General features: G+C 37.1%; 1 protein-coding gene across 1 annotated transcript; it reads left to right on the top strand.

Moving 5' to 3' along the window:
- The first annotated feature begins 2,125 nt into the window (after positions 1-2,125).
- Positions 2,126-3,693, top strand: LOC100012711 (olfactory receptor 7C1). Its single transcript, XM_001367036.3, has one exon. It carries the CDS (start codon positions 2,669-2,671, stop codon positions 3,605-3,607), a length of 939 nt encoding a protein of 312 aa, XP_001367073.2. The 5' UTR covers positions 2,126-2,668; the 3' UTR covers positions 3,608-3,693.
- The last annotated feature ends 10,045 nt before the right edge of the window (positions 3,694-13,738 follow it).

Here is a 13,738-nt window from a genome sequence, read left to right as displayed (position 1 = left end):
CCTTCCTCTCATTTTTGGTCTTTTTATTTTGTTCTGCATATCTTTGGCAATCCTCTCTAATAATAATCACTCCCGTGATTCAAAAGATAAAGAAGAATTACCTGCCTGGTTCTACTTCCAATCTTCTCCCTTTTACAGGTAAGAAAATCAAGATCCTGAGAAGTTAAAAGACTTACTCAAGATCACAAAATAAAATGAGTTTAGATTTGAACCTGGGCACTTCTGAGCCCAAATTGTAGTCACAGAATTTTTAAAGTTGGAAAGGGTATCATCATTTTTCTAGTCCAATTCATTGCCCAAATATGCCCAATAAATGATCATCTATCCTCTGTTTGAAGATTTCCAGTGTCAGAAAATCCAGTTTATCTGCAAGTTGCCTGTTGTACATATGGATAACTCCAATGGAAGGAACATTTTCCTGACATCAAGCTTTGATCTCTCTCTGCAGCTTATACCCAGTGCTCCTGGTGATTCTACCCTTCAGAGGCAAACATATCATATTTCATTATTCTTTCCTAATAAAGCTGTTCATATACTTGAACCCAGATATCCTATCCCCCTCTGAGTCTTCAATTCTTCAGGCTAAATATCCCAAGTTCCCACAAGCAATCCTTATATGTCATGGACCCAAGGTCCTTTACCATTCCAGTAAAGACACTCCTCTGGCCACTCTCCAGCTTATCAAAACCTTTCTTAAATAGTAATCAGAACTGACTCCATACTGAGGACATATTTTGTCTTTAAAGAATATAGAAGGATTATTACTGTCTTATTCTTGGAAGCTATGCTTCTTTAGTACAGTCCAAAATTGCCTTGGTTTTCTTTCTTCTGTTGTTCATTTATATTGTTTTTTTCTTTTTCTTTTTCCACTGGGTGGGTATGAGGAAAGGTTGAAAGAAGAGAAAGTCCCATAGTTGTAACTCTTCCTGTGGGTTAGCACCAACTTGTCTTATTGGAAGTGTGGATTTTTGAAGATTTCCCCTTTAAAATGTTCTTGAACCTCAACTTGTTGCAAATTCCATCTTTTACTTGAACTAATGTCTCACTGAACCCTTAGTCATATGACCTTGGCATATTGTATCAAATTCAATCAGATGAAGAGATGTAACATACCTATCTTATGTAATAGTCTTAGAATAGAATGAATATAAGCAAATAAACAATATATGATAATATGACAATGCATAATAAAATTAGTAACACATCACTGTATCTCCATACCTAATCCCACCACTCAGTATTCTTTAGATACCACACCAAGTGCCAAAGTGAACTTTCTGAAGTACTGACATGACTGTGTCACCCACCCCCTTCTCCACTTAGTAAATTCCAGTGGCTTCCTGTCATCTCTAGCATTAAATATAAAATCTTATGCTTGGCATAATAATGTTTATTGACCAACTGACTTACCAGACACTTCAAAATGATGAATTCTAGGAAACAAATCATTCATTTGTTTTGCTTAGTTCTGATACTGCTAGATCAAGTTGGCAAAAGAGTATAGACAATGAAAGATAGTTCAAAACTCATGCCTGACTCATGCATCCAGTAGCTCCAGTCATCACTTGGAAGTCTTAGGAACTCTGGATCTGGAATCTTTCCTAACTCCAAAAACCTCTCATAGATTTTTTAAAAAGAATGTCTTAATTTAATTTTTCTCAGGTGCATGTAAAACACTTTTAATATTCTTTTTAAAAATAATTTTTGAGTTCCAAATTCCTTTCTTTCCTCCCTTCGCTCTCCTTGAGAAGGCAACTCCATCCTGCTCCTCACTCAAGGGAAGGACATTCATCTTTACCAATAAGGTGAGAATCCCATATCAATGGACTTTGAACTGGGGTTATATAAATTTTATCCATGCACCCACCCACCCATCCATCCATCCATCCATCCATCCATCCATCCATCCATCCATCCATCCATCTCTTTCTCTCAGTCTCTGCCTCTGTCTGTCTCTGTCTCTGTATCTCTCTCATCTACCTGTCCATTAAAGGGATAGGAACGGCACCTTCCTTGAAATTCATCCTCTTAGAAAGTTGCCTGGAGTTTGTTAGTTAATTGACTTTCCCAGGGGTCCAGAGCTAGTGTTAGAAACACATTAAAAAAATAAAAATGTAAAGTCAGTGGTAGGTAAATTGGATCATAAGTAGATTAAGAATAATAAAGAACATTCTATATAAGGAAGAGACATAGTCAGAATCTGTAGTTCCTAGGCTTATAGTGTTAGAATTGGAAGGAACCTAAGAGGCCATCTATTCCCTACTCCTCATTTTGCAAGTGAAGAATCTGATGCTTAGATGAAGTGATTTGCCCTAGATCTCAAATCTCCCATATCTCAAATATATACTGTGCAGAGCTGGATTTAGTATGGATCTTTTGATTCCAAACTTGGTACTCTGGCTATTGCACCTACCTCCCAAAGACAGGGTGGAGTAACATACAATTGGAAGGGACCAGCTGTTCCTACCCTTTTAGCAAATGAAGATACCAAATCTTGGAAAGGGAACATGAAGAACCTAATTTTGCACAGGTGGTAAATGGTAGAGTTGGAACTCCAATTCATGGACTTCCTAATTGAAGTTCTGAATTCTTTCCTCTCTATAAAGAATGATTGTATTTCCTATTTCACTTTCTTCCTCATCTCTTTTCTGACAGACAAATTACCTACATGGGACCAGGAAATCAAACATGCGTCTCTGAATTCTTCCTCCTGGGATTTTCTGAGAAGTCAGAGCATCAGTTACCTCTCTTTGGGCTGTTCCTGGGCATGTATATTGTCACCTTGTTTGGGAATCTGCTTATTATGCTGGCTATTGGCTCTGATTCCCATCTTCACACACCCATGTACTTTTTCCTTTCTAATCTGTCCTTGGTGGATCTTTGTCTGGTGTCCACTACAATCCCCAAGATGTTGGCAAACATCCTGATACACAGTAAGGCCATCTCCTATGCTGGCTGCCTCACACAGATGTATTTCTTTCTAATCTTTGCTTGTATGGACAATTTCCTTCTTTCTGTGATGGCTTATGATCGCTTTGTGGCTATCTGTCATCCTTTGCGCTATGTAGCCATCATGAACCCACAGCTTTGTGGCCTATTGGTTCTGATCTCCTGGGCTCTTAGTCTTTTAATTTCTCTCCTTCACAATCTCATGGTGATGCATCTCTCTTTCTGTAAAGACCATGAAATCCCAAACTTCTTCTGTGATCTTACTCAGATTCTGAAGCTCTCTTGTTCTGAAACCCTCACCAACAACATTTTGGTTTATTTTACAACCGGCCTCTTGGGTATTGTCTCTGTCACAGGGATTCTTACTTCCTATACTCAGATCTGTTCATCTATTTTGAAAATCCCATCTGCTGGGGGGAAGTATAAAGCTTTTATTACCTGTGGGTCTCACCTCTGTGTTGTTTCATTATTCTATAGCACAGTTTTTGGAGTATATATGACCTCCTCAGCTACCCATTCTTCTTGGAAGAGCATGGTTGCCTCAGTGATGTACGCCGTGGTAACCCCCATGTTGAATCCCTTTATCTATAGCCTGAGGAACAAGGACATAAAGGATGCCTTAAAGAAATTCATTAGCAGATCTTCCTCCTCTCAATGAAAGACCATAGTACTGGGTCTAGGAATGTGACTCTGAAAGCTGAGACCAAATACCCAAATGAGAAGTTCAAAACTCTCCAGGGTTCTGCTTTTCTGGTTGGCTTGTATCTTTTTGATTGTATATAACCAATCTTGTGCTTCTTGGTTTCTATTTCCTGTCATTTCAATGGCACTGACTTCTGGATTTATGTTTCTTGCTACATCAGAACCTAGTCTGTTTTTATTGAAGAGCTTTGGATATGAAATCTCATGATCTGCATTTTTCTCTTTGGTCTGCCACTTTAAGCCCCGTGCCATTGGCAAATCACAAGCTTTCAAAGACAAAATCACTTTATTTATTTATTTTTATGTTTTGAAACCCTTACCTTCTGTCTTGGAGTGTATTGGCTCCAAGGCAGAAGAGTGGTAAGGCCTAGGCAATGGGGGTCAAGTGACTTGCCCAGGGTCCCACAGCTAGGAAGTGGCTGAGGCCAGATTTGAACCTAGGATCTCTTGTCTCTTGGCCTGGTTCTCAATCCACTGAGCTACCCAGCTGCCCCCCTCAATGACTTTATCTGAGAAATGAAGATTATAATGCCTCCATTGAAGCCTTTTATTTTTCTTTTGTGCTTAAAATGATAGTATGCATATGAAAATGTCTTATAAAGGAATATGTGTAGGAAGAGAGGCAATTATGTTCAAAGCCCTCTGTTAATTTCTGGGGATGCAAAGAAAAAAAATTAAAAGTAGCCCTTGCTCTCAAGTAGTTTTTATTTTATGGGTCAGGATATAGTATTTGCTAAGATAAATAAATATTTTGAAAATTAGAAAATACTAACAGTGAGATAAGGAAAGACTTTTAGTGGGAGTAGTGCAAGAGCAGAGTCTTTATTGAAGGAAGGAAAGATTTACAAAAGCTCTAGCATTCTTTGAACTCAGGCACTGAATTTGGGGAATAGTGAGTAGACCTCTTTGCCTGGAACATACAGCACCTGAAGGGGGATGAAGTGAAATGACTGGAAAGACAAATTTGGGCCACAGTATGAGGAGGACTTGAAGAGTTTAAAATTTTATTATATAGGTTACAAGGATGTCCTAAACTTTCCTATATAGTAGAGTGACATGGAATTAGGTGGAAGGAGCCGTCAAAATACAATCTGTGCTTTAGAAAGGTGAATTTGTTGGGTCTATGGAGGATAAGTTGAAGTGGGGGTCTGGAATCAGGGGACTAATTTGGAAACTCTTATAGTCTAGGGAAGTGGGAATATGGCACTGAAATGGTGCTTATGGGAATGGATAGAAGGGGATAGATATAGTACTAACAACTCATGCTTACATAACATTTTAGGGTTTGCAAAGTGTTTTGCACATGTTAGTTCATTTGACTCTCACAGCAACTTTAAGAGGTAGTTGTTATCTTCATTTTGCATATGAAGAAACTGAGGCTGGCAGAAGTTAAATGACTTGCTTAGGGTCACATAGCCAGCAAATATTTGAGGCAAGATTTTAAATTTGTTTGTTTGTTTCTCATACCTTTGAACACATCCAACCATTCTGGAGGGCAATTTGGAATTATATCCAAAGAGCTTTAAAACTGTGCACACCTTTTAATCTGGCAATGCCACTTCTGGGTCTACATTCCAAAGAGATAATAAAAAAAGGAAAGGGCCTAATTGTACAAAAATATTTATAGTGGCTTTTTTTTGTGGTGACAAAGGAATGGAAATTGAGGGGATGTCTATCAATTGGGGCGTGTCTGAAAAATTGTGGTACATGATGGTGATGGAATACTATTGTGCTGTAAGAAATGACAAGCAAGATGATTTCAGAAAGAGCTGGAAAGATCTGTGGGAACTGCTGCAGAGTGAAACAAGTGGAACTGGGAGAACATTGTACACAATAACAGCAATATTGGATAGTGATTATTTGTGAAAACTTGGCTACTCTCAGCAGTGCAATGATCTGGGACAATGCTGAAAGACTCATGTTGGGGAATGCTGTCCACCTCCAGAGAAAGAACGTTGGAGTTGTCTTTCACAGCAGTATAATTTTGGTTTTATTTTGGGGTTTTGATTATGTATAACTTTGCTCTTACAACAATGACCAATATGGAAGTATATTTTGCATGACAATAAAAATAAAAAAAACCACAAAGATGTTATACAAGGATAACCACTCCCCCCAACAATTCTTACCTTCCATCTTAGAATCAATACTGTGTTTTGGTTCTAAGGCAGAACAATAGTAAGGGCCAGGCCATGGGAGTTAAGTGACTTGACCAGGATCATATGGCAAGGAAGTATCTGAGGTTACATTTGTACCCAGGATTTCCCCTCTAGGTTTGGCTCTAAATCCTGGCCCACCTAGATGCTTCCAAGATTTTAACTCGTTCTTTCTTGTCTCCAAGTCCTGAACTCTATCTATTATATCCCTCAGGAGTGTATGACATTTGTTTGGGAGGTAGACTCAATCAGAGTTGTCATTTGATTAAATGTAAACGTTGAAGGATTGGCAAGGTGGAGGATAACTTTGAGAATGTGAATCTGAGTGATGGTATCCTCAATAGAAAAGGGAATTTTGGAGGAAAGTCAAGTTTGGGAAAATAAGACATGGAGGATACAAATTCCACTTGAGGAGGGAGAGAAAACTGACATGAGATTTCTTCACTGTGGATGCTCCTTAGTGCAAACGGCACTGGTCCCTAAAAGATAGATCCAGAAACAAAGGAGCCAGCAATAATACCTGCACCAGACCCTGAAGAGCTGGGGAAACAAGGGGCAGCTAGGCAGTGCAATGGATGGAGAAATTGACCTGTAATCAGTAAAACCTGAGTTGAAATCTGGTCTCAAACTCAGTAGCAAGTCATGCTTGCTAGTTGTGTGACCCTGGACAAGTCACTCTACCTCTGCTAACCTCATTTTCCTCAAGTGTAAAATGGGAAAAATAATAGTACCTACTTTTCAGGATTGTTGTGAGAATCAAAAGACATAATATTTATTGAGTACTAAAGTCTGGCACATAGTAGGCATTGAAATAATGCTTGTTTCCTTCTTTCTTCATTCTAGTAAATTTTAATCCCCAAATTTGGCATCTTTGTAGATGGTTTTCATGATGTAATTGTGACAAAAACTCTTCCTTCACCTTGTTGGCTAGCTAAAAAAGTGATTCTCCCTGCACTAAATTAAGTTAGCTCTAGGTCAATAGACCAATATCTATCCCTGAATCCATATTCAAATCTATTTAAGCTTGTAATACCTATCAGATCTTGTGCTCTGCTGGTAACATTTTTGAAGATCAGCTGTTACTTAGATGAATTGAAGAAGGAACAAATATAAAATGTATTATTATTTTTAAATTAACTTTCCTTTTTCATAATTACTGTATTTGCCCCTTCGTCTTTCCCCCTAAAAATCACTGAATCTCATAGAATCTTAGTGTGACCCCTATGTACTCTGTGTGTCCTTTGTGGGTACTCTGTGGCACTAAATATAGAATCAGTAGCAGCCCAGACTAGCCTGTGTTTTGTCTTTTTAAAAAAATACTTACTTTCTGTGTTAGAATTGATACCAGGTAATGGTACCAAGGCAGAAGAATGATAAGGACTAGGCAATTGGGATTAAGTGACTTAAGCTGGGAAGTGTCAGAGGTCACATTTGAACTAAACCTCTAGGCCTGGCTCTATCCACCTACCTGCTCTGTGTGTTGTCTTCTAAAAGTCTACAGAAAGGCAGGAGGTCATTTTATTAGCAGGTTGAGACAGAGATAGAGATACACAGAGAGAAGAGGGTGAGGAACTGAGAGGAGAAAGAGACAGAGATATAATAGGAGAGAAGGGGAAGGAGGGAGGGAGAGAAAGAGAGATGGAGAGAGAAAGAGAGAGAGAGGGAGGGAGAGAGGGAAAGGAGGGAGGGGAGAGAGACAGAGACAGAGAGACAGAGGCAGAGATACACAGAGAGAAAAGGGTGAGGAACAGAGAGGAGATACAGAGATAGAATGGGAGAGAAAGAGAGAGAGGGAGGGAAGGAGAGAGGGAGAAAAGGAGGGAGAGGAGGGAGACAGAGAAAGAGACAGAGATAGAGACAGACTGAGAACTGGCCCACATCTGCTGCTCTACCCACACCACTAGTCCAGTGACTTTGTTAAGGTCTCTGATGAGTGTTTGTAAATTCTAGGAAATAATTTTTAGTACACATGTTTGAACCTGTGGTGTTTCAGACAGCTAGACAAGAAAGAAACCTTTACTGATTGCATTCTGAATTCAAGTCTAGGGATCATTGCAATATATTACATAGGATTATTAAAACAGGAAAATTCATAGTTCTTTTCACATTTGGGAAATTTCTAGTTTATTTTTAATGCTCTATATTTATATTAGTTTCTTAGGGAGACAAAAGAATTCTTTTCCAAAAGAATAATACCTCTTCTTTATACTCTATATCTTGGGATTTAGAATGTGGGCTCACCAAGGGCTGGGACTGTTTTGTCCCCTACACTTGACACAATGCTTGACATATAGAATATGCTTAATAAATTTTTTTGATGATGGTAAGGAATGAATTCTTCAATTTTTTTTTAAAAGAAGAAAAAGTATCTGAAGAGGCAGCAAAGGGCAGAAGAATGTGACTCAGAAAAAGAAATAAGAATGATCACTGAATACTTGGAGCTTAGCAATTGCTATGGATTTCTTCCTGAAGAAGAGAGGGTAGAATCTTCTGACTAGAGAGGCACTACTTATATTCCAAGGAATCATGATGTGGTTCCATAGTTGTGATGTCACTAAATAGGGCCAGGAGCAGAAGAGACAACTGATAGCTGCCGACATTCTGCAAATAGCAGAGCAGGGCTAGGTGCTTTCTTAACCATAACAATAGGGAAATCTTCTGTCTTCTGGGGAATGGATACAGGATTTGTCAAGCCTAATAATAACCACCTACATTTGGAGATTCACATGGACACATATAATATTAACATGGAATTTATCAAGCATGGTTAAGGATTATAAAGTTTTAGGCAAAAAACTGAAGACCTAAGGAACATGTGTGGTATTGTCAGTACCTTCATTAGTCAAAGTTAAGGGCTTTTGAAGAGAAAGGCAGATTTGGGAAGTGAGTAGATGGTTTAGAAGAGGTGTCTTAGACTACACGAACTGATACAGAGTGAAATAAGCAGAACCATGAATACATTGTACATGGTAACAGCAATATTATGGAATGGTCAATTGTGATATACTTAGTTACTAACAGCAATACAATGATCCAGAACAGTTCTGAGGGAGCTATGAAACAGAATGCAATCCACCTCCATAGAAAAAACTGTTGGAGTTCAGATAGAAGCTTATGATTTACCACTTGTTTATTTGGGCATATGTTTTGGGATTTTGGTTTTATATTATGCACTTACAAAAATATATATGGGAACATGTTTTGCATGATAATACATGTATTGTCCAGATTGAATTGCTTGTCAGCTCTGGAAGAAGGGACAGAGACAATTTGGATCATATAACTTTAGAAAACTTATGTGGAAATTTGTTATAAAATAAATAAGCTAAAAAAAGAAGAGGTGTCTAGAACGGTATTTGGATTTCAGAATAATTTCTTAAAATTTAGGAATGATAAACTTTTGACTAGGAATGGAGTTGACAGGGTTGACAAATATGTATATACACACATAGATGCATATATGCATGTATGGATATGTTATAAACCATTACATAATATTGTACTATACATATTATTTAAAATCTATGTGATATATGTATATATGTTTACCTTTATGGATTTATGAATTTAAAAAATGTCCCAAAGAGCAAAAATCAAGGGGGCAAGAGAAAAATGCCTATAACAAATCAATCCATCTAGATCCCATAGAGACTATTCAAAATGTGGGAAGAAAAATAACAGTAGAGATAATAAATCATTTATAGGGAGAAAAAAATCCAAGAAAGAAGTAAAAACTAAAACATTTGTCTTTCTGCTAGACTGTTAAGGGAAATCACAAGACTAACTTTCTAAATTTCTCTGTCTCTTCCATTAACATTGGACATTTTGAGGTGAAAGTTACAAGTCTCAGGACTGCCTATTCTCACATTTTGAAATGATACCAGACATCTCTAGGTTAATGCATGCATGATAACACATGAATAACAACTATGGATGTACACCTGTAGTTATGTCTGAGGTGAGGTCACACACATGAATATAGGGTCAGTACAATAAAAGAAACAGAACCCTGGCCAAATCTTGTTAGTTGCTTCTGTGTCTATGGAAATGAAATTAATGAACAAACAAACCCAACCCCCCCAAAACCAAAATAAACCATCCTGCATGTATGCTGGTTTCCCCCCATATTCCTTTTTTAAAATAGATTCTTACCTCTGCACACAAATAAGACTAGATCTAAACAGTTGGACAAACACTAATTTCTCATGGGTAGGACAAGCTCATATAATAAAAATGACAATACTCTCTAAATTAATTTATTTATTCAGTGCCCAAACTATCAAACTACCAAAATATTTTAGAGAATTAGAAAAAAAGTATCAACAAAATTCATCTGGAAGAACAAAAGTTCAAGAATACCAAGGGAACTCATGAAAACAAATGTGAAGGATGGTGGCTTAGCAGTACTAGATCTTAAACTGTACAATAAAGGAGTGGCCATCAAAACAATATGGTACTGGCTAAGAGATCGAAGGGTGGATTAATGGGATAGACTAGGGGTAAATAACTTCAGCAATCTTGTGGTCACTTAATCCAAAGGTCCCAGTTTTTGGGATAAGAACTTACTATTTGACAAAAACTGCTGGGAAAATTGGAAAACAGTTTGGCAAAAATTAGGTTAAGATCAATATCTCATACCCTATAACAAGAAAAGTTCAAAATGGGTATATGATTTAAACATAAAGAGTGATATTTATAAGCAAATCAAGTGAACAAGGAATAGTATTCTTTTCAGATCTATGGAAAAGGAAAGAATTTAACACCTACCCAGAAATAGAGGACATTATAAGATGTAAAATGAATATTTTTTATTAAATTAAATTAAAAAAGTTAGGTATAAACAAAACCAATGCAAACAAAATTAGAAGGGAAGCAACAAACTGGGAAAAATTTTATAACAAAATTCTCTGACAAAGGTCTAATTTCTCAAATATACAAAGAACTAAGTCAAATTTACAAGAAACCAAATCATGCCCCAATTGATAAATGGTCAAGGGATATAAATAGGCAGTTTTCAGATGAAGAATCAAAACTATCAATTATCATATGAAAACATGTTCTAAATCCCTCCTGATTAGAGAAGTGCAAATAAAAACAACTCCGAGGCACCATCTTACACCTAGAAGAGTGACCAATATGACAGTAAAAGAAAATAATAAATATTGGAGGGGATATGGCAAAATTGGGACACTAATGCATTGCAGGTGGAGTTGTGAATTGATCCATCCATTCTGGAAGGCACTTTGGAATTATGTTCAAAGGGCTTTAAAAGAATGCATGTCGAGGGCAGTTGGGTAGCTCAGTGGATTGAGAGCCAGGCCTAGAGATGGGAGGTCCTAGGTTCAAATCTGGCCTCAGACACTTCCCAGCTGTATGACCCTGGGCAAGTCACTTGACCCCCATTGTCTAGCCCTTACCACTCTTCTGCCTTGGAGCCAATCCACAGTATTGACTCCAAGATGGAAGGTAAGGGTTTAAAAAAAAAAAGAATGCATGTCCTTTGATCTATGTTTGTATCGCAAAGAGATTAAAAAAAAAATCTCTTTGTACCAAAGTATTTATAGCTCTGCTTTTTGTGGTGGCAAAAAATTGGAAAATGAGGGGGTATCTCTTAATAGAGGAATGACTGAACAAATTGTGGTATATGATGGTCATGGAATTCTATTGTGTTATAAGGAATGATGAACTGCTTGATTTCTATAAGAACTGGAAAGACCTACATGAACTGATACTGAGTGAAATAAGCAGAACCAGGAGAACATTATACACAGTAAATGAAACATTGTGGGACAATCAAATGTGATCGACTCTGCTCCCTAAAACAATGCAATGATTCATGACAAAGCCTAGAGACTTATGAGAAAGAATGCTATTAACATCCAAGGAAAGAACTGTGGAAATAGAAGTTCAGAAGAAAAATGTGATTTATCACTTGCTTATATGGATTTATGAATTGGGATTTTAGTTTTAAAAGATTACTGTATTACAAAAATGAATAATATGGAAATAGGATTTGAGTGATAATATATGTATAATTCAGTGAAATTGTTTGTCAGCTCTGGGAGGGGGGAATATAGAGGGGAGGGAGACAACAAGAATCATGTAACCATGGAAAAAATAAAAAAAAATAAAGTGGAAGGTGAGATTGATAATTTACCCCATTCTACCTTTCCCTTCTCTTTTCTCTCAGTGCAATCCTTTTTTTTACCTCTTTTTTTGCATATCATATCATCCTAATCATCTTACTCCCACATCCTTTATCTCTGTATACTCCTTCTAGTGACCCTACTACTGATAAAATTTTTAAGAATTACAAATATCCTCTTTCTACATAGGAAAATAAATAGTTTGATTTTATCGAACCCCATAAGTTTTCTCTTTCTTATTTACTTTATTAAACTTCTCCAAGGTCTCATGTTTGGACATCATATCTGTTTAGTCCTGGTCTTTTCATTAGGAATGCTGGGAAATATTCTGATTTATAAATAACCATTTTTGTTTTGCTGGGTAGGTAATTCTGGGTTGTAAACTTAGACCTTTTACTTTACAGTATATCATATTCCAAGGCTTCTGATCTTTTAATATGGAAGCTGCTAAATGCTGTATAATCTTGACTGTAGCTCCATGGTATTTGAATTATATCTTTCTGGTTGCTTTCAATATTTTCTCCTGGACTCGAAGGCTCTTGAATCTAAGTAATCTAATCTAATCTAATCTAATCTAATCTAATCCCTGGGAGTTGTCATTTGGAGATTTGCTTCCAGAGGTGATTGGTGGATCCTTTCAATTTATATTGTACTCTCTTCTTCAAGAATATCAGGCCAGGTTTCTTTGATAATTTCTTGTATTATGATGCCTGCTCAGGATTTTTTTTTTGATCATGACTTTCAGGTAGTCCAATAATTCTTAAATTGTTTCTCCTAGATCCATTTTCCAGGTCAGTTTTTTAAAAATGAGATATTTCATGTTTTCTTCTGTTCTTTCCCCCCCAATTCTTTTGATTTTGTTCTATTGTTTCTTGATATCTCACAAAGTCATTAGCTTCTAATTTCCCTGTTCTAATATTTAAGAAGTGATTTTCTTCTGTGAGCTTTTGAACCTTCTTTTCCATTTGGCCAATTCTGCTTTTATAGCTATTACTAAGGAACCCAAACATCTTTCATTGAAGTATCATCTGCAGAGCCAAGAACCCCTTCATTTCTACTTATTACCCCCAAGTTCACCTCTTCAATCATATTTGTCTCTTGCTTTCCTCCATGGTTTATGGAACTCTCACTTGCTTCTCAAACATTTAGTGGGGGTGACTAATAGCTTTCTGGAGAAATCTCTTATGACTTTTCCTACATCTTGGTCACCTAACTACAGAGCTCAAAACAACTAGTAAGGTGTCCAGCTAGGGGACATAGTAGATAGAACTCTGGACCTAGCTAGAGTCAGGAGAACTCATCTTCCTGAGTTCAAATCAGACTTTAGACTTACTGGCTGTGAGATTCTGGCAAATCACTTCACCCCTGTCTGTCTCAGTTTTCTCATCTGTAAAACAAGCTAGAAAAGTAAATGAAAAACCACTCAGTCAAGAACCCCCCCCCCCCGCAATTTTTAAAAGTATGGAAGTGATTTTATTATACTTAAAAAAAAGAGAAATGAAGATTTGGAGTATGATATGGTGTGTCAAGAAAAACCCAATAGGTTATGAAATGTTGGACATGACTTAAATGATTGAATAACAACAAAAACAGAAGAATTGTGGACAAGCTGGTTTTGAACAAATCTGAACCCAAATAAACTGATCTTCTACTAATTCCACTGCTAGGACCTGATAGCCTACCTTCCTTTCTCCCTTCCAAATCAATTCAACCCAGTGTAATCCAGTATAGCCTAGTCCAGTCCTATCCAAATTCAGTTCAATCCAGTCCACTCCAGTCTAATTC

Source organism: Monodelphis domestica, chromosome 3, assembly GCF_027887165.1.
Source record: "Monodelphis domestica isolate mMonDom1 chromosome 3, mMonDom1.pri, whole genome shotgun sequence".
In the NCBI taxonomy this organism is placed as follows: domain Eukaryota; kingdom Metazoa; phylum Chordata; class Mammalia; order Didelphimorphia; family Didelphidae; genus Monodelphis; species Monodelphis domestica.
The sequence above is the reverse complement of the archived record's forward strand: the minus strand, read 5'-3'. Positions and strand labels throughout refer to the sequence as shown.